A 22,031-nucleotide genomic window follows, 5' to 3' on the forward strand; every position below is an offset into this window, starting at 1 on the left:
GGAGGCTGAGGTGGGACAATCACTTGCGCCTAAGAGGTTCAAGATGCAGTGAACCGTGTTCATGCCACTACACTCCAGCCTGGGCAACAGAGCGAGACCATGTCTCAAACAAACTAAAAAATTTAAGTTAAAAAAAAAAAAAAAAAGCAGGCCGGGCATGGTGGCTCACGCCTGTAATCCCAGCACTTTGGGAGGCTGAGGTGGGTGGATCATGAGGTCAAGAGATCGAGACCATCCTGGTCAACATGGTGAAGCCCTGTCTCTACTAAAAATACAAAAAATTAGCTGGGCATGGTGGCGTGTCCCTGTAATCCCAGCTACTCAGGAGGCTGAGGCAGGAGAATTGCCTGAACCCAGGAGGTGGAGGGTTGTGGTGAGCCGAGATTGCGCCGTTGCACTACAGCCTGGGTAACGAGCGAAACTCCGTCTCAAAAAAAAAGAAAAAGCAGTTCCATCTTATAACCTGCAAATTTGTCCCCTAGAGGTTGTTTAAGCCCCTTAGGTACCACATTAACAACAAAGGACAATGCCTTGGGTAGAAGACAGGTCAAACTAGACACTGGTTCAGATCAGACTCGGCAATGACAGCATATACTATTACAACACTACATTTTCAAAAATAAAATTTGTAACGGTTTCATTATCTTAAGAACCACTTTGTAAACATTTATTTGGATTCATAGTTTTACAAAGGGGATTCTGTCCCATCTTGTGGGAAAAGGATAACATTAGTCACATATAGATTGTTATATAACTGAGGCTTTTTTTTGAGACAGTCTCTTTCTGTCACCAGGCTGGAGTGCAGTAGTGCAATCTTGGCTCACAGCAACCTCCACCTCCTGGGTTCAAGCGATTCTCTTGCTTCACCTAGTAGCTGGGATAACAGGCATGTGCCACCACGCTGAGCTAATTTTTTTATTTTTAACAGAGATGGGGTTTTAACCATGTTGTCCAGGATGGTCTCTATCTCGTAACCTCATGATCCGCCCACCTCGGCCTCCCAAAGTGCTGGGATTATAGGCGTGAGCCACTGCGCCTGGCCAGCTCAGGCTTAAGAGGGATATTTAAACATAAAGTATGTAACTTTAAAGTGCTGTACAGTTACCACAAAAATAAAATAAGAAACTAGCACCCCATTCTGCCTCTCTTCTCCCCACACCTGGGTCGTGGGGAGATTTGCCTAATCACTCAAAAAAAAAAAAAAGGGTCAAGAGGTTGAAGTGGGTAAGATTACAGCCAGAGATTGAAAGCTTACAAATCCATAAGCAGGGTCCCAGTCAGGGATCTGGAAGGGCAAAGAGATGGCTCTGTGCAGGCTGAGTAAAAGGTGCTTTCATGGAGGGATAAATACACAATGTGCTGCCTCAGTGTTCATCATAGACTCATTCAGGGAATTTACCAGCTACTTTCTTCCTGAGGGAAAGCCATGATGCCAGTCCCACTGTCTTAACAATGGTACTGCCTGCTTTACTTACACAGAAGATGCTCAGTAATGACAACTTTATCCCATGCCACCTTCCCAACTAAACAAACTCACTCCTCTCTCCACCCACAACTATAGTTTCCTACATCTCTGTCATTTCAGGGTACTTTTAGAAACAAAGCTTCATAAAAACATTTAGAATTGGTGCCTGATAACTTGATTACCTTCAGAGTCCTGGGTAAAGAGCAAATCAGGCTTCAGATTTTGAGTTGGCCCATCCTCCTGGCACTGAGCCCAAGGACTGTTAGGAAATGGCCCTAAGTCCTGATTCCAGTTATTGGTTACATCTTGAAAAGGAGCTCTAGTGTTGTGGGCAATGACCCGCTGGCCTTGAGAATCTTCAGTGAAAAGTTGACTCCAGGAGTCCTTGTCATTCGTTTCATTATCCCAGGAAAACAGAGAAATAGGACAAGGGCTTTGTTTCACTAATTCTATGTTTTCTCCATTCCAGGATTCCCTGTAGGTTTGAAGGAGGACAGGGGCCTGCCTGTTTTCTGTGGCAGACACCTTCCTTTCCAATTTAGTCTTGCCTAAGGGCTGACAGCATTTTTCCTCAGATAGTTTGGTATGTTTCTCCATACCCTGATAGTTTTTCTTAGATCTATGAAGCCATTCCCTTTTCGTGGCAGAATCCCCTTTTTCTTCCTTTTGGTCCAGCAAACAAGAACTTTCCAAGTCCTCAGTGAAGGATAAAGCCAGTGGGGCATTACTCTCTCCAGCACAGTCTAGAGTATCAGGCTGGAGCAAAGACAGCTCAGTCAAAAATGGGGTTTTCATTCTGTGGTGGCCAGAAGTCTGGAGGGACTGAGGAGAAAGTCCAGCTTCCTGGATGTCTGCGGTGGTCGAAGTGGCTAACGGGGATGCCATGCAATCATGTGCTAAGCCTGGGATCAGACAGTCCAGCTGGGTAGCATTTTTCTTGGACTCTTTCTGTCCATTTGACTTTCTGTATGAGATGAACTTTCTGTACGAGATTTGACTTTCTGTATGAGATGAAACATTCTTCTGGTCACTACCATTTGTCTTTCCTAAAACAGGAATGAACAAATATTATTCTGCAGAAAAACTGCCCTAAGCTTTTTCTGAAATCAATACTAGCTACTGTTACTACCTAGTGCAGGAGTCTTAGACTCTTCACATAATTTTGTAACTAATCTTCCTGCTTTCAACCTTGCCAGTTTCTCTTTAATGATCTCTAAAACATCAGATCTTAAATTCCCTACTCAAATACATGAATGCTTCCCATCATCTACCTAATAAAGTCAAACATCAAAAAAAAAAAAAGAGAGAGAAAACAAAATAAAATCAAGTCAAACATCGCATGTAATCAGACCACAGCCTACTTTACCAGCTGAGTTTTCATTTGTGGGTTTAATATAGGGCATATCAGTTTTGCTTTTGTTTTTTTACTTAATGTGGTTTTTACTAAATGGTGATCCTGGCCAAATATACATTCCTAGATATTGGAAAACACATGCTAGTTTTGTAAGGTCTTAAAGATTACATTAACCATCCAACTCTGAGAAACTTTCTGGTGACAGTGTGAAAAACATGGGTTCTCCACTTCCCAAGCATTTCATTGGAAAGGGAGTGAAGACACGGTTAGGATGCTAAGTCAATCAGTAGGTAGAATAGTAAAATAACTACTAGTGTTTGGCCTGTTAATTTTATCGGGCATAGAGTGGATTCTGTTCTGCCTTAAGACAAATATGAAGGACATGGAATTCCCAACTTGGCACAAATTATATCAAGATCTAATTATAAAAACAAAGCAGAATAACTGACTTCCTCTTTCCTTCTCCCCTAAGAATTATACTACAGAAACTAGGTTTTGTGAGAATTCTCAGCTTTTCCTAAGAATTCAAGACTATAAAATACACCAGAATTTGTAAATAGAAAAAGGTGTTTTTTTTTGTTTTTTTGTTTTTTTTAAAATCTGTCCTTGTTACATAAAGCAAAAGAGTGTTTACATTTTTGTTTGGAGGAGGAAGAGGGCATTTTGAATGTTTACGCAAAGCAATCCTGAGACTCACACCCGGCATTAGAGCACTCTTCCTAACACCCTCCAAGTGGCAGGAGCCCTGCTGTTTAAGGCCCAGCCTACTCTGAGTCAGCTGCTCCCCAAACAGAGATCTGTAAGCAAAGAAATGCCAAAGGATAAGACACAAACCAACTTTATGTGAGCTTTTCTATGAAAAGTCATCTTTGAATCTTCATTAATCTGAAAAGCTTCACACAAAAATATCAATTATCAATTAACCTTACATAGAGGACCCACTGTGGCCCAGCCAAGATACATACCACCTAACTAATGGCAGGGCAATTCCCCAGTGCACCTCCAACTCCCAAGTACACCTCTCCTCACTGCTCTGTCAGCAAATACAAAAATTTAATATTAAGCTGAACAAAACAGAAGCAGAAAAGTATATTTGTAAAAGCATATATATATACTGCTTTTCAAAAGGCAATGACTTCTTATGTTTTATAACCTCTTCTAATAGGTCAGCTACGTTTAACACAATGCACTGGTTTCACCATTTCTCTTATATGTTCTAACATGGACAAATGAACACACTCAATTTTTTGCTCTGGATAATGAAGTATTCCCATATGGGTCACCATACCTGGCTGCAAGGTGAAGAAGGAAGCAATGCTTCTCTGGCAAATGCCTGTAGATGGAGCTCTGCTTTGATTAAAAGAAACCTTAGTCTGTCTTTCTTCAGGAAGGAGTGTTAACATTTTGGTGCCTGGTTCAATTAAATGTGTCTGAGAAAAAAGAGAAAAAGAATAATGAGCCTATTAATATTAAAAGACAGGAGAGATTCAGTACCCACCAGTGACCCTTTAAGAACCCCACTAGATCCTTTGTACTCCACTTATATAGCCTATTTGCCAGGTAGTTGGTGCTGGACATCATCTCCATTTCCTGCCATCCTGACGGTGTTTTTCTCAGGAATCATATATTCCAATGACAGCCCAATCTTTCTGCTTCTCTATGGAAATCAGTCAGGCTGTCTAAACAAACAAGATTTGTTAAAGGGATGGCAGAGATAATGCTCTTTTATATTTAAGGATAATTAATGATTCTACATCAGCAGCAGTTGATGCATTTTTCAGTAGCTTTTAAGTAGTCACACAGTGGTGGTTAAGAGCATGGCACAAGAATCAGTCCCAGTTCTGCCACTGCCACTTTGCTGTGTGACCTTCTCCAAGTTGCTTAATCTCTGTCTTATTCTCAAGTGTGAAATGGGGACAATAAGAGTACCTATCCATATGGCAGTTATGAACATTTAGTAAATTTATTCACATAAAAGGCTTACACAGTTCCTGGCACATAAAAAGCATTCAGTAACAGTTGGCTAATATTAAGAGGAGCAGCAGTGAAACAGCACCAGTCTCACTACACTTTTAACTCAGCCACTTTTATTCTTTAGAGAGTAGAGCTGGAAGATAAGGCAAGAGAGGTTTCAGAAGTGAGTTGTCAACTAACTATAAATATAACCTCATCCTTAGTGTTTGCTTTTATTTCCATTTGCTTATTACAGAACACCTGGGAAGTAGGGAGAATAGGATTATATTCAATTCAATTTTGCTGTGTCTGCCAAAGAACAAATAAGATTTGACAATATTCATGCAGCAAGTTAGAGGTAGGCCTGAAACTTGAAGCCAAGTTAGTTATTCTAACTCAAAGTTGACTTTTACATTTGGAAACTTAAGTTGTACTTTAAGTGGTTAAAAGAAGAAAGAAATCCTGAAGATAAAATTCGTATTTCAACATGTTGTATTACTGGTACAGAATCTTCTCTTCCACTGCATACAACTAGAAAACTGGATCAAAGATATATGAAAAAATTGATATAAACAGCGGACAATAGGCAGTAAAGAATTGTGATCCTTGAGAAAAGGGAAACAAATAAGGTGAGCCCTGTGATCATTCCAGCTTTCTGCCCAGAAGCACTTTGCAGACCATAATGTATCTTTCTTGATGAACTGAGTAGACTGAGATTGGAATTTGTGAAAACTGAGGTGGCTGAGCTTTGCAGTGCAGAGAAAGACCTCCGGAAGGGAGACTTCTGCATGGGGATCCCTTTAGTCCATTACTGAATACTAACCTACACGTGTTAGGTGAAACCCCACCAAGACAGGCAATGAAACTGCAAACTAAAATTGCAAGTGGAGCAATTCCCAGAGCTCATACAAGCTGGGGAACATCTGTGTTCCCACTATCCAGATAGGAGGACTTTGAATACCAGGAATATTCATTGGAGCTCTAAGGAGAATCATCCTTTAGTAGTAGAGCTACGCTAGTCCTAGAGCAAAAACTATTCCAAACACTTGCCTTAACAAAGTGTAAAAGCAAGCTTTGAAAGTATCAAGCTGACTAGTAACTACCTGCAAAAACAAATTTCAATTTTCTTTTTTTTGAGACGAAGTCTTGCTCTTGTTGCCCAGGCTGGAGTTCAATGGCACAATCACGGCTCACTGCAATCTCCGCCTCCCAGATTCAAGGGATTCTGCTGCCTTGGCCTCCCAGGAAGCTGGGATTACAGGCATCTGCCACCATGCCAGGCTAATTTTTGTATTTTTAGTAGATATGGGGTTTTACCATGTTGGCCAGGGCTGGTCTTGAACTCCTGACCTCAGGGGATCTGCCTGCCTCGGCCTCCCAAAGTGCTGGGATTACAGGTGTGAGCCACTGTGCCTGGCCAATATTCTTTAAAGACGACAATATCTAGATACTTAATGTGGCACTTGTTATGTCTAGCATACAATGAATTACTAGCTATATGAAGCAGAAAAATATCTGTAATTGTGGTGGGTGAATGTTAATAGAAACAGACCCAGAAATGTGATACATAAGAGAATTAGCAGACAAGTTAATAGTTAACTTAAAATAGTTGCAATAAATATGCTCAAGAATTTGAAGGAAAATATGAACATAACAAGGTGAGAAAATAAAAGATGTAAAAAAATTCAGCAGATGAGCTTAACAGATTGGAGACCACAGAAGAAAATAACAGTAAACCTGAAGACAATAGCAACACAAACTATACAGAATAAGGCAGAGAGAAAAAATAACTGAAAAGGAAGAAGCAAAGTCTTCATTAGTGAGATATAAAGCGTACATATAATTATAGTCTCAAAAAAAACAGTGGAGGGGGACAGAAAATACATTTGAAGAAATAAGGGCCAAACGTTTTCCAAATTTGGTGAAAATTATAAACTGTAGCATCCTTTTTCAAAGATAGTCAATACAAGATCTCCCATTTCACATGTTCTTATGTGTCTATGACGCTGTTACCATCAAGTGATGAAATCCTTATTCTCTCACCTTGAACTTGGAAAGTACTTTGTGACTACTTTGACCAATAAGATATGACATAAATAACAAATGCTATACATGATTTCCAAAACTAAGTCATTAAAATGCCATGCACTTCTGCCTTGCTCTCTTGAGATCCGCCCACCACATTATGAGGATGCCCAAGCTGGCACATGACTCTAAATTTTATAGGATCCACATCCTAGGATATGTAAAATAACACAGTTAGTATACCAACAAATATTTGAGTACCTATATGCTAAGACCAGGAAGACAGTGATGAACAAAATAGACTTTCTGTTCTGGTAAAGTTGACAGCTTAAGAGAAAATAATAGACTAATAAATAGTTATTTAAATTACTACAAGTATGTTAAGTCCTATAAAGAAGTTTTGCAGAACACTACTGATTATCAGAAAACACTAAGACCTCAATTAGCAAAGCATCTGGGAATAAAGCTTTTTGCCAAGTTGGCAGGATGTTCCTTCTTTAGGTCAGAGTGAGGTCAGAAGTGATACCGTCCCGGTTATTGCTCTCTTAGAAGACCCATGGCTTCAAGGATCGGTGTCTGTCTCAGTGGACTGTTATGACTGTGAGAAAAGGTCATTTGGAACTGAGAAAAACTGCAGGAACAAAATCCTTCAGCTGATTTTTCCTACTTCAAAATAAAGGCAGCTGTTTGTACTTTATACATTATAGGCACACCTTATTTTTTATTTATTTTTTGAGATGGAGTCTTGCTCTGTTGCCCAGGCTACTCGGCTCACTGCAACCTCTGCCTCCAGGGTTCAAACGATTCTCCTGCCTCAGCCTCCCGAGTAACTGGGATTACAGGCACTTGCCACCATGCCCAACTAATTTTTTTATTTTTAGTAGAGACAAGGTTTCACCATGTTGGTCAGGCTGGTCTCGAAATCCTGACCTCGTGATCTGCCCACCTTGGCCTCCCAAAGTGCTAGGATTACAGGCATGAGCCACTGTGCCTGGCCAGGCTTACCTTATTTTCTTGCACTTTGCTTTATTGCACTTTGCAGATTTTTTTTTTTTAAATAAATTGAAGGTCTGTGGCAACCCTGTATTAAGCAAGTCTATCAGTGCCATTGTGCTCATGTCATGTCCGTCACTTCATGTCTCTGTGTCACATTTTGGTAATTCTTGCAATATTCCAAACTTTTTCATTATTATTATATCTGTGATCAGTGATCTTTAATGTTACTATTGTTAATTGTTTTGGGGCACCATGAACCATATCTATTTATGATGGCAAATTTAATCAATAAATGTAAATGTTTTGACTGCTTTACTGACTGGCCACTGCCTCAACTCTCTCCCTCTCCTTGGGCCGCCTGATTTAATATTGAAATTAGGTTAATTAAGAACTCTAAAATGGCCTCTAAGTATTCAAGTGAAAGGAAGAGTCACAGGTCTCTCACTTTAAATCAAAAGCTAGAAATGATAATGCTCAGTGAGGAAGACATGTCCCAAGAGGTCAAAAGCTGAGCCTCTTACACCAAACAGCCAAGTTATGAATGCAAAGGAAAAGTTCTTTAAGAAAATTAAAAGTGCTACTCCAGTGAACACACAAATAAGAAAGCAAAACAGCCTTATTGCTGATACAGAGAAAGTCTGAGTGGTCTGGATAAATGATCAAATGAGCTACAACATTCCCTTAAGTCAAAGCCTAATCCAGAGAGCAAGGCCCTAACTGGAATTCAATTCTATGAAGGCTGAGAGAGGTGAGGAATGCCACAGAAGAAAAGTTTGAAGCAAGCAGAGGTTGGTTCATGAGTTTGAAGGAAAGAAACTGTCTCTAATATAAAAGTACAGGTGAAGTAGCTAGTGCTGATGTAGAAGCTGCAGCAAGTTATCTAAAAGATCTAGCTAAGATCATTGATGAAGGTGGCTACACGAAACAGTCTTACATAGGAAAAAGATGCCATCTAGGACTTTCATAGCGACAGAGAAGTCAATGCCTGGCTTCAAAGCTGACTCTCTTGTTAGGGGATAATGCAGCTAGTGATTTAAAGCCAGTGCTTACCTAACATTCTGAAAATTCTTAGGCCTTAAGAATTATGCTACATCTACTCTGCCTATGGTCTATAAATGAAACAACAAAGCCTGGATGACAGCATATCTATTTACAGCATCGTTTACTATTTTAAGCCCACTCTTGAGACCTACTGCTAAGACGATTCTTTTCAAAATATTACTGTTCATTGGCTGCGCACAGTGGTTCACGCCTGGGTAATCCCAGTATTTTGGGAGGCTGAGGCATGCAGATTGCTTGAGCCTAGGAGTTTGAGACCAGCCTGGGCAACATGGTGAGACTTTGTCTCTACAAAAACTTCAAAAATTAGGTATGGTGACACACACCTGTAGTCCCAGATACTTGAGAGGCCAAAGTGGGAGGATCTCTTGAGCCCATGCTGAAGTGTAATGAGCCATGATGGTGCCACAGCATTCCAGCCTGGGTGACAGAGACCCTGTCTCAAAATATATATGTATATCTACTCACTGGCAATGTTCCTAGCCACTCAAGAGCTCTGATGGAGATGTATAAGAAGATTAATGTTTTCATGCTTGCTAACACAGTATTCATTCTGTACCCCATGGATCAAGGAGTAATTTCAATTTCTATGTCTTATTATTTAAGAAATACATTTCAGCTTCCAGCCGCAGTGGCTCAAGCCTGTAATCCGAGCACTTTGGGAGGCTGAGGCGGGAGGATCACCTGAGATCAGGAGTTCAAGACCAGTCTGGACAACATGGCGAAATCCTGTCTCTACTAAAACTACGAAAATTAGCCGAGTGTGGTGGCATGCACCTATAGTCCCAGATACTTGGGAGGCTGAGGCAGGAGACTCGCTTGAACCCAGGAGGCAGAGGTTGCAGTGAGCCAAAATCATACCACTGCACTCTAGCCTGGGCAACAGAGCAAGAGTCCGTCTCAAAAAAAAAAAAAGAAAAAAGAAATATATTTCATAAGGTTACAGGTGCCATAGATGATTCCTGGGATGGATCTGGGTAAAGTAAATTGAAAATCTTCTGAAAAGGATTCACCATTCTAGATGTCACTAAGAACATTTGTGATTCTCTGGTCATGGTGGTGCATACCTTATAGTCCCAGTTACTCAGGAGGACTGGCGGGAGGATCAGTTGAGCCCAGGAGTTTGAGATCAGCCTGGGCAAAATAACGAGATCCTGTGTATTTAAAAAAAAAAGGATTCATGATTCATGGGAGGAGGTCAAAATAACACCAATAAGAATTTAGGAGAATTTGATTCCAACTCTCATGGATGACTGTAGCATTTAAAAGTTCAGTGATGGAAATAACTACATGTGGTGGAAACAGCAAGAGAACTAGAATTAAAAATGGACCCTGCAGATGTGACTGAATTGATACATCTCCCATTTAATATGAGAAGTTGCTTCTAATAAATGAGCAAAAGAAGTGGTTTCGGGCCGGGCGCGGTGGCTCACGCCTGTAATCTAAGCACTTTGGGAGGCCGAGGTGGGTGGATCACGAGGTCAAGAGATCAAGACCATCCTGGTCAACATGGTGAAACTCCATCTCTACTAAAAATACAAAAATTAGCTGGGCATGGTGGCGCATGCCTATAATCCCAGCTACTCAGGAGGCTGAGGCAGGAGAAATGCCTGAACCTAGGAAGCGGAGGTTGCGGTGAGCCAAGATTGAGCCATTGCACTCCAGCCTGGGTAACAAGAGCGAAACTCCGTCTCAAAAAAAAAAAAAAAGAAATGGTTTCTTTCGATGGAGTCTACTCCTGATGAGGATGCTGTGAACATTGTTGAAATGACAACAAATAATTTAGAATATTACATAACCTTAATTGAGAAAGCAGAGGCATGGTTTGAGAAGATTGACTCCAATTTTGAAAGGAGTTTTGTGGGTAAAATGCTATCAAACAGCGACTTATGCTACAGAGAAATCTTTCATGAAAGGAAGAGTCATCAATTCAGCAAGTTTCATTGTTTTATTTTAAGAAATTGCCACAGCTGCTCTGGCCTTCAGCAACCACCATTCTAATTAATCAGCAGCCATCAACATTGAGGCAAGACCCTCCACCAGCAAAGAGATTACAACTCACTGAAGGCTCAGATGATCATTAGCGATTTTTAACAATAAAGTACTTATAAATAAAGCAATGTACTTTTTTTAGATATACTATTGCATATTTAATAGACTACAGTAGAGTAAACATACTTTTTAAAATTAAAAGAATTTTAAATAATTCATAAGCTGGGTTTCATTTTGTTTTTCAAGACAGGGTCTTACTATGTTACCAAGGCTGGTCTTGAACTCTTGGGCTCAAACGATCCTCCTGCTTTGGCCTCCCAAAATGTTGGAATTATAAGCACGAGACACTGCGCCCAGCCACAATTCTTACTGTATAGGAATGTCCCAAAAGAACCCAACTTCAAGAAACATATTCCCTCTAAAGCAAAGAATCTCTAGTCCTATGGTATATCACATTCATGGTCCTATCAAGGTTTTTTCTTTTAGTGTGGTGGAAGGAGAAGCCAATTCTGCTATTCTTGTTATCACAAGGATCCCCTGTGATATGTTTACAGTGATGTTTTTGTTGGGTTTGGAGGGCTGCAATTCACCCCAAAAGTATGACTCTTCTTTCTTTCCTTTTTATTTTTTAGAGACAGGGTCTCACTCTGTCACCCAGGCTGGAGTACACCGGCACAACGACAGCTCACTGCAGCTTCAAAACTCCTAGGCTCAAGCAATCGTCCCACCTCAGCTTCCTGAATAGCTAGGACTACAGGCATGTGCCACCACACCTGGCTAATTTTTAAAAATTATTATTTGTAGAGATGAGGTCTTGCTATGTTGCTCAAGCTGGTGTCCAACTCCTGGGCTCAAGCAATCCTCCCACCTGAGCTTCCCAAAGTGCAGGGATTACAGGCATGAACCACTGCACCCAACCAAGTGTGACCCTTTCTTATGTTCAACAACTCTATTGTCAAAAAAGAGCTGGGATCATATACATAACTCCTCTCACTATTAGAAAATGTTCTCAGCACTTAAAATTCAGTTTAGCTCTTATTTTATCTTTTATCTCTTCTGATAATTTACCTACAAGTTTGTCTTAAAGTTTTTTTTCATGGTTCACTATGACCTTCAACTCTAGTACATAATTTGATCCAACTTCTTTTTTTCTTTTTGAGACAGAGTCTTGCCCTGTCACCCAGGCTGGACTTCAATGGCTTGATCTTGGCTCACCGCAACCTCGGCCTCCCAGGTTTAAGCGATTCTCCTGCCTCAGCCTCCCAAGTAGCTGGGATTACAGGTGCCCACCATCTCGCCCAGCTAATTTTTTGTATCTTTAGTAGAGACAGGGTTTCACCATGTTAGCCAGGTTGGTCTCAAACTCCTGACTTCATGATCTACCTGCCTTGGCCTCCCAAAGTGCTGGGATTACAGGGGTAAGCCACCGCACCTGGACCCAATTTCCTTTTTTCCTAAGGGTAACTCTGGTCTTAAATTTCCATATGAAGTCTCATTTTCCACACACTGACATACATGAAAGTATTATTCCTTTCTGCCATGCTCATCCTTCCATTATGCTTACCAGGGCCCCCTACTCTTTCTTTTCTCACTTTCAGAGTCACTGAGAGCATCATCACCAAGTCCTTTCTTTTTAGTCTTTCCAGCATTAATTTGATGACATTTAGGATGAAAATCTTTCTAGTCAGCACTGTCATGCCTCACTGAGTTAGGGTGAAAGCATGATGCTACCTCATAAGCATGCCCTAAGGAGGATTGTTTAAGAAGTGTTACCAAGAAAAGCTGTCAGGATTCTCATCATATGCATCTCCAACAATTAAGTTAGCTCTTTTGAATTAGTAACAAAGTATTAATTCAAAGCTTACTTCAAACCTCTCCTAGTTCTTCCAGACCTGCAGCACTAAAAACACACTACCTTAGTTTAGGCTCTCATAAACTCTTGCCTAGCCCTAGACAATGACAATCGTCTCTTAGCTGGTCAGGCCTCCATTCACCACCAATTTCAATTCATTCCCTACATAACTTCTAGATTAATCTTTTTTTTGAGACGGAGTCTTGCTCTGTCACCCAGGCTGGAGTGTGACGGCGCGACCTCAGCTCACTGCAACCTCCGCCTCCTGAGTTCAAGCAATTCTCCTGCCTCAACCTCCTGAGTAGGTGGGATTACAGGTACCTGCAACCACGCCCAGCTAATTTTTTTGTCTTTTTAGGAGAGACAGGGTTTCACTGTTGTTAGCCAGGATGGTCTCAATCTCCTGACCTCATGATCTGCCCGCCTCAGCCTCCAAAAGTTCTGGGATTACAGGCATGAGCCACCGTACCTGGCCTCTAGATTAATCTTAAAGTACAGCTGTCATCACATCATCTTGCTCAAAATCTGTCCATAGTTTCTTTACTACCTGTAGCATAAAGCGTAGACTCACACTGCACACATTGATGATTCCAGTTTACCTTTTTCTCTTCTACCAAAACCCCTCGGTGCATTCTGTAATGATACTCAACTACATGCCAGTCCCTGTTCTTGGACTCCACCCTCTTCATTTGTATGTCTCACAGAGAAAGGCATTTTTCACACCAACTCTGAAATGCTACGTACTCTTCAGCTTAACAAGCATTCCTGATTCCCCCAGCCACGTGTGGTCTCTTCCTCTTCTGAACTGGCCATTTACCCCTTGGAGTCTCAAAACTTACCATCCTACAAAATCCTGGCATCAGCATGTGATTCATATACCTTTTTCCTATCCTGCACAGAACTCAATATAGCTTAATATACATAATAGGTACTTGATTCAGTAAATACTTTAGGAATGTGGATATGCAGGAAGGATTTCCCATTTTCATTTTATTTATAGCTACTCATTATATTTTTAGCACAACAGCAACAGAGCTGTCAGAAAAAACTAAGGCTTTTCTAGCTGTGATCCAGATGAGCTCCTGTCACTATAATTGATGTCACATATAAGGTCCAGAACACAGACGGGACAGAAGCAAACACCCACTGAGAACTGTGAAAAGTAATTTAACAATACAAAATTATTGCAGGAATCTTCTAAAGAACCACCTGTATTGGTTTTTCATCTAAACCTCATTGAAAACGGAAAAGAGAAAAGCAAATTTCTCCTATCACAATTCCTAATTGGAGACCTAATATGGCTATATCCACTGGCATTACTAAGTCTCATTAAATGATGCTCCCAGGCTGGGCACAGTGGCTCACACCTGTAATCCCAGCACTTTGGGAGGCCAAGGCAGGCAGATCACTTGAGGTCAGGAGTTTGAGACCAGCCATGGCCAACATGGTGAAACCCCGTGTCTACTAAAAATACAAAAAAAACTTAGCCAGTCATGGTGGCACGCGCCTGTAGTCCCAGCCACTTGGGAGGCTGAGACAGAAAAATCACTTGAACCCAGGAGGTGGAGGCTTCAGTGAGCAGAGATTGTGCCACTGTACTCCAGCTTAGGCAACAGAGCAAAACTCCATCTCAAAAAAAAAAAAAAAGTCCAGGTCAGGTGCAGTGGTTCATGCCTATAATTGTAGTCCTAGCACTTTGGGAGGCTGAAGTGGGCGGATCACCTGAGGTCAGGAGTTCAAGACCAGCCTGGCCAACATGATAAAACTCCCATCTCTACTAAAATACAAAAATTAGCCAGTCATGATGCCTGTAATTCCAGCTACTTGGGAGGCTGAGATGGGAGAATTGCTTGAACCCAGGAGACAGTGGTTGCAGTGAGCTGAGATCATGCCAGTGCACTGTAGCCTGGGTACCTGAGCGAGACTCTGTCTCAAAAAAAAAAAAAAAAAAAACTTCAGCAGCATCCTCCAAATTCCTCTAGCCTACCAGTCAGGATACTACACACTCTCAAATAACCACTATTGAGTAAATCTTCTTAAGAGATAGCTCCCATGACAACAAATGCCTTCCATCAATTTCTAATAAGATAGCACTAATTCACTCTCCTAAGCTCAGCTTCAACTCCAGAGAACAGTCTATACTTTAGCCAAATTGAATTACTCCCTATGTAGTAAAGAATGTTGGCCAGGCATGGTGGCTCACGCCTGTAATCCCAACACTTTGGGAGGCTGAGGCGGGCAGATCCCGCAGTCAGGAGTTCGAGACCAGCCTGACCAACATGGTGAAACCCCGTCTCTACTAAAAATATAAAAAATTAGCTGAGCTTGGTGCTGCATGTTAGGCTTCCGAGTCCAGGCCTGGCCATTTTAGCCTTGGTGACCTGCATGTACACCTCTGGAAAGTTCCCAGGAGCCAGAAGGTCTAAAGTAACTACATGTGATCAGGCGGCCAGAGAAAGAAAGTAAAACAACTTGTTCCTGCCTCAACTAATTGCTCTGCACACCTGTACCCATTGTTCCTGTTTAGCCTTGCAAAAACTTCCCCCTGAAACTGGGTTTCTCAAGACCCCCACCCCTGTGACTATGTCATCTACCGCACCCTCCCTTCTGACTGCAACTGACACTCCCCACCCTGTGATCATGTCTGTTTTCCTCCACCCTTGTGATCATGCATCCCATGATGCCTTCCCCGTTCCCAAGACAGATAACCATCTTTAGCTGACCATTTGCCCCAACCTATATAATCAATCCCCTCTCCTACACCCTTTGCCTAACTCCTTTCTTAGACTTGGCCTGCTTGCACCCAAGCGTGAAATAAATGGCCTTGTTGCCCACATACAGCCTGTCTGGTGGTCTCTTTACATGAGCGACAATCGTTGACAATTGGTGCTGAAACCCAGGGCAAGGGAACTCCCACAGGAGACCAAACCCCCTGTCCCTACCCCTTGTGCTCCCTCCATGAAGAGACCTACCTATGACCTAGACGCATCAGACCAGCCAGTGAATCCACTCACCATCCTCAGATCAGATAAGCGGTTTGCCTTAGTTCTTTTGCCTTTCTCATTATCAGCTTCCTTTTCCTTTCTGTTTCATTTTCCTCTCCCTTTCAGCAGAGACAAGAAAGACAGGACTTTCCATGAGGTTCATGACCGGAAAAAAATCCTACATAGGTCACAGAACCGGGAAGACAGTCTCCCCTTGGTGACGATCATTGCGGAGACGTCTGCTTTGATAACTCACTCGCACTCCTTCGGTGACTGATCACTGCAGAAGCATCTGCTCTGGTCACTCACTCACACTTGTAGGGTGACAGATAATGCAGGGGATGCCCCCTTTGACAGATTCACCCCAGGTTCAGATAAACATTTAGTGTAGGAAGTCTGCTAAACTGCTTGGTCGCGCATTCACTTTTCTTGTCTCCACCGCTCTTCTTACACTATGGGCAACCTCCCGCCCTCCATTCCTCTATCCTGCCCCTTAGCCTGCGTTCTAAAAAAAAAACCTCAAATGTCTCCAGCTATCATCTGACCTAAAAACTTAATCATCTTATTTTCTTTTGCAATACCGTTTGGCCATAATATATATTGGACAATGGCTCTAAATGGCCAGAAAGCAGCACCTTTGATTTTTCTATCTTGCAGGATCTAGACAACTTTCGTCGTAAAATGGGCAAGTGGTCTGAAATCCCCTATGGGCAGGCATTTTTCACACTTTGCTCCTTTCCTAGCTTCTGCTCCCAATGGGATTCCTTCTCAAATTCTCTTTCTTTCTCTTCCACCGCACCCCATCCCTATGGCCACCGCAGATTCTTCAATCTCAATAGACCCTTCTGACCTTTTCCTTCCCCCTCAAGCTGCCCCTCATCAGGCCAAACCAAACCCTAATCTCCCCTCTGCCCCTCACATCTGACCAGAGCAGACATCTCCGCAATGATCAGTCACCCTCCCTCTTATACTTCCTCTGTCACTTCTCCATTGCACGCCCACTCCGGGACACAATTCAGACTTAAAAGTAGCTCTCCCTCCCCCACCCAACAGTTTCCCCTTCCAGAGGTGGCTGGAGCTGAGGGCATAGGCAGGGTGCATGTTCCTTTTTCTCTGTCCAATTTGTCCCAAATTGGTCAGCACTTAAAAGCTTTCTCATCAGATTCCACTAAATAGATCCAGGAGTTCCAATCTAACTCAGTCCTGCAATTTAACTCGGAAAGACTTAAATGTCATTCTAACCTCTATTCTTTCTCCAGGTGAACGAAATAGGGTTTATATTCTGGCTCAATCTTATGCTGACACCTGCAGATGCCATGAGCCAGCCCTCCAAGAGGGCATCAGGGCAGTACCTAGGAAAGAACCCAATTGGCAATACCAGGTGGGCTCACCCGACATCGCCAAGTGAGACTATATGGTCTCTTGCTTGGTTGAGGGACTTAAGCAGGCAGCTTACAAAGCCGTTAATTAGGACAAGCTTAAGGAAACAACCCAGGGCAAACATGAAAATCTTGCCCAATTCATGCCCACCTGGCAGAAACTCTCAAACACTTCACAGCGCTAAACCCAGAGAGGCCACAGGGTCGCCTTATTCTCGATATGCATTTTATTACCCAATCTACCCCAGACATTAAGAAAAAAACTTCAAAAACTAGACTCAGGCCCTCAAACCCCGCAACAGGAATTAATCAACCTGGCTTTCAAGGTGTTTAACAATAGGGAGGAGGCACCAAGCACAGCAACAACCCATTTCAGAGCTGCAATTGCTTACCTCCATGGTAAGGCAAACCCCAGCCACTATTTCAACAACAAGGAACCTCCAGGCACCAAGGCGGGTGCTCCATCAAGCCATCCTCCTCTAGGGCCTTGCTTCAAATGCCAGAAAACTGGCCACTGGGCTAGGGAGTACCCACAGCCTGGGACTCCATCCTGCCTTAAATGCCAAAAGCATTGACACTGGGCTAATGAATGCTCACAGCTGAAGCCCCTGTCTAAGCCATGTCGTGTCTGTGGGGGACCCCACTGGAAATTGGACTGTCTGGCTCACATTATAGACACTCCCAAGGCTCCTGGAGTTCAAGCCCAATATTCTCCAGCCGACTGCTTTCCAGAACTTCTCAGGTTAGCAACTGAAGATTGTCGCTGCCCAACTGCTTTGGAAGCCCCCAGATGATCACGGATGCCAAGCTTTGAGTAACTCTTACCGTGGAGGGTAAGTCCATCCCCTTTTTAGTCGATACAGGGGCTACCCACTCCACATTACCTTCTTTTCAATGACCTTTTCCTTAGCCACTTGAACTGTTGTGGGAATTGATGACCAGGCTTCAAAACCTCTCAAAACCCCTCAACTCTGGTGTCAGCTTGGGCAACACTCCTTTACTCACTCCTTCCTAGTCATCCCCATATGCCCTGTTCCCTTATTAGGGCCAGATATTTTAACCAAACTATCTGCTACCCTGACTATTCCAGGACTACGGCCACATCTCATAGCTGCCCTCTTACCTGACCCAAAGCCTACCACACAGCCTCCTATCACGTCTCCTCACCTTAACCCTCAGGTCTGGGACACCTCTACTCCGTCCTTAGCAACCAAACGTGCACCTGTCACCATCCCCTCTAAAACCCAATCACCCCTACCCTGCCCAACAGCAATACCCATTCCCCAACAAGCTCTAAAGGGACTACAACCTGTCATCACCCGCCTATTACAACATGGTCTCCTAAAGCCTATTAACTCTCCTATCTTCCCTGTCCAGAAACCAGACAAATCCTACTGGCTAGTTCAAGATCTTAGCCTTATCAAATTGTCCTTCCTATCCATCTTGTAGTGCCAAACCCATATACTCTCCTATCTTCAATTCCTCCCTCCACAACTCATTATTCTGTACTCCATCTCAAAGATGCCTTTTTTTTTTTTTTTTTACCATCCCCTTACACCCCTCCTCCGAACCTCTATTTACCTTCACTTGGACTGACCCTGGCACCCACCAATCACAACAACTCACCTGGACTGTCTTGTCTCAGGGCTTCAGGGACAGCCCACACTACTTCAGTCAGGCCCTCACTCACACTCACAACCTGCTCTCTTTCCGTCCTTCAACTTCCCACCTTATTCAATATATGGACGACCTCCTCCTGTGCAGCCCCTCTTATGAAACTTCTCAGCAAGATACTCTCCTGCTTCTTCAGTACTTATTCTTAAAGGGATATCACATGTCCCCTTCTAAGGCCTAGATTTCTTCTCCATCTGTCACTTATCTGGGCATCAACATCCAACAAAATACCCGTGCTCTCCCCACCAACTGTATCCAGTTAATCTCCTCAACCCCAACTCCCTCTACCAAAGAGCAGCTCCTTTCCTTCCTGGGTGTAGTTGGATATTTTCGCCTTTGGATACCAGGTTTTGCCATTTTTACCAAAACACTATATAAGCTCACCAAGGGAAACTTAACCCCAGTGATCCTAAATCCTCTCCTCACTCTTCTTTTTGCTCTTTAAAACAGCTCTAAAAATAGCTCTAGAAACTGCGCTTGCACTGGCTCTTCCCAACTCTTCTCCTTACACACTGCTGAAATTCAGGGTTGTGAAGTTAGAGTTCTTACACAAGAGCCAGGTCCATGTCCTGTTACCTTCCTCTCTAAACAACTTGATCTCACTGTCCTAGGTTGGCCCTCATGCCTGTGTACAGCAGCTGCCTCTGCTCTGCTCCTTCTTGAGGCTTTCAAAATCACAGGCTATGCCTCACTCACTCTATACAGCTCTCACAACCTTCAGGCTTTAGTATCTTCCTCGCATCTCCCACATCTGTTATCTGCCCACGTCTTAGCCAACTGTATTCACTCTTTATACAAACTCCCAGTGTGACTATTGCACATGGCCCCGATTTTAATCTGGCCTCTCATCTAACACCAAACATAAACACAAGCCCCAAACCCCATGACTGTATATCCTTAATTCATAATTCATCCTCCCCCTTTCCATATATTTCTCTCTTTTCCATTCCAGACCCAGATCACACATGATTTACTGATGGCAGTTCTTCAAAGCTCAGTTAGCACCGACTAAAGCTGGTTATGAGGCTGTATCCCATTCATCTATCATTGAGGCTGCTACACTTCCTCCCTCTACCACTTCTCAGCAAGCTGAACTAATTGCTTTAACCCGTGCTCTTACTCTTGCTAAGGGACTATGTGTAAATATCTATACTGACTCTAAATATGCCTTCCACATCCTACACCACCATGCTGCTATATGGGCAGAAAGAGGCTTTCTCACTACACAGGGATCTTCTATTATCAATGCTCCCTTAATACAGGCCCTCCTTCAGGCTGCTGTTCTCCCAGCCAAGGCTAGAGTTGTTCACTGTAAAGGGCACCAAAAAACTTTAGATCCCATTGCCCAAGGAAATGCTTTTGCCAATGAAACAGCTAAAAAGGCAGCAAACCACCAGTATCCCCTCCTAGCGGACAATATTTTTCTTTCTCATCAAGTACCCCTATTGTCCTGAATCCTTAACCTATCAGTCACTTCCCACTCAAGGAAACTGGTTTTTGGATCAAGGAATATTCCTTCTTCCTGACTCATAAGCCCATCTGTCCTCTCTTCCTTCCATAACCATTTTCATGTGGGATATAAGCCTTTGGCCCATCTCTTAGAACCTCTTGTCTCCTTCCCTTCATGGAAGTCCATACTTAAAACAATTACATGCCAGAGCTCCACCTGCCACTCCACCAACTCCCAGGGATTTTCAAAATCTCCCTTCCCCACTCACCAAGCGCCAGGATTTACCCCCACGTAAGATTGGCAGATTCACTTTACTCATATGCCCCATGTCAAGAAATTTAAGTATCTTCTTGTATGGGTAGACCTTTACAGGGTGGGTTAAGGCCTTCCCTACTGGAACAGAAAAGGCCACTGCTGTTATTTCTTGTTTGTTAAGTGATATCCTTCCCTTATTTAGCCTGCCTACTTCCATCCAATCTGAAAATGGCCCTGCTTTTGTTAGCCAAATCACTCAAGCAGTCTCTCAGGCCCTTAGCATTCAATGGAATCTTCACACCCCTTACCACCCTTAGTCATCAGAGAAAGCTAACGGCCTCCTAAAAACACATCTTACCAAGCTCACCCTTCAACTAAAGAAAGACTGGGTATCCCTTCTACCTGTTGCTCTTCTCCCAATTCATGGCACTCCCTGGGAACCCACAGGATATGGCCCCTTTGAACTCTTATATGACCGCACCTTTCTGTTTGGGCCTAACCTTCTCCTAGACACTAGTCCTCTTGAAGACTATCTTCCAGTTCTCCAACAAACTAGACAGGAAATTCATCAAGCTGCTAACACCGCTATTCCTGCCCTGCCAGCCAACTGGGCTACTTCTGTCTCCCTACACCTACACATCTCTTTTAACAGTCCCCATCTCTACCCTCCCATAGAGCTTCTCTATTTCTTAGATAAGTTTAGCAAAACTTCCTCAGACATTTCATACCAACAAGCTGCTGTACTTCTCCAGAACTATTTACAGCAACTCTCACCTCATATTAACTCCACTCTGCCCATATTAGGACCCCTTACTACACAGGCAACTATTCCCACTCCTGCTCCTCTATGCATTTCCCACCAACAAACCACCGGAATTCCTTTGGGAAATCTTCCAACTTCCAAGTGCTCCTTTACTTTTCATCTCCAAAGCCCTGACACACATGTTAATATGCCTTTAGGAGCATACCTACTTCGCTTCACTGACAAACACTCTATCACTACTAATAACCTAAAAATACTAACAGTCATTATTGTCTAGGTCGACACCTTCCCTGTCTCTCACTCCATCCCTGGCTACCCTCTCCCTGTTCCTCAGAGTCTCCTCTTAGCCCCTCTTCATGCTTACTCATACCTGGCCCTACAAATGTTAGTGACAGACTATTTGTTGATACTACTCATACATCATGAAAATCAAACCGCCCCCACCACATAGTTACCTCATCAATCTCCCTTTCAACCCCTAACTGCTGCTGTTCTTGCTGAATCTTTAGGATTTTGGGTATCTGACTCCCCTTTCAAGGATCCCTCCCACCTTTTCACCCTTTCCCACTTTTCCCACTTTCACATTTTCAATTCTGCCTTCCCCCAGGCCTCCTCCTCTTATGTGGCTCTTCCACTTACATCTGTCTACCCACTAACTGACAGGAACCTGTGCCTTAGTCTTCCTTATTCCTAAAATTCAATTTGCGAATGGTAATGAGCAACTGCCTGTCCCCCTAATAATACCTACTCGACAAAAAAGAGTTGTCCAGCTAATTCCATTACTTGTGGGAATAGGGCTTGCAGCCTCAACTGTAGGCCTCAGAACTGGC

General features: G+C 42.9%; 1 protein-coding gene across 1 annotated transcript in view; it reads right to left on the bottom strand.

Moving 5' to 3' along the window:
* Positions 1 to 1,476: 1,476 nt before the first annotated feature.
* AUNIP (aurora kinase A and ninein interacting protein) overlaps positions 1,477 to 22,031 on the bottom strand; it is a 35,222-nt gene continuing 14,667 nt past the window's right edge. The window contains exons 2-3 of the mRNA XM_009000673.4: positions 4,108 to 4,249; positions 1,477 to 2,511 (exon numbers count right to left, since the gene is read on the bottom strand). Of these exons, the coding sequence (XP_008998921.1) occupies positions 1,619 to 2,511; positions 4,108 to 4,249 (1,035 nt within the window). The 3' untranslated portion in view covers positions 1,477 to 1,618. The remainder of the gene's footprint in view (positions 2,512 to 4,107; positions 4,250 to 22,031) is intronic.

Source organism: Callithrix jacchus, chromosome 7 (assembly GCF_049354715.1).
Source record: "Callithrix jacchus isolate 240 chromosome 7, calJac240_pri, whole genome shotgun sequence".
In the NCBI taxonomy this organism is placed as follows: domain Eukaryota; kingdom Metazoa; phylum Chordata; class Mammalia; order Primates; family Cebidae; genus Callithrix; species Callithrix jacchus.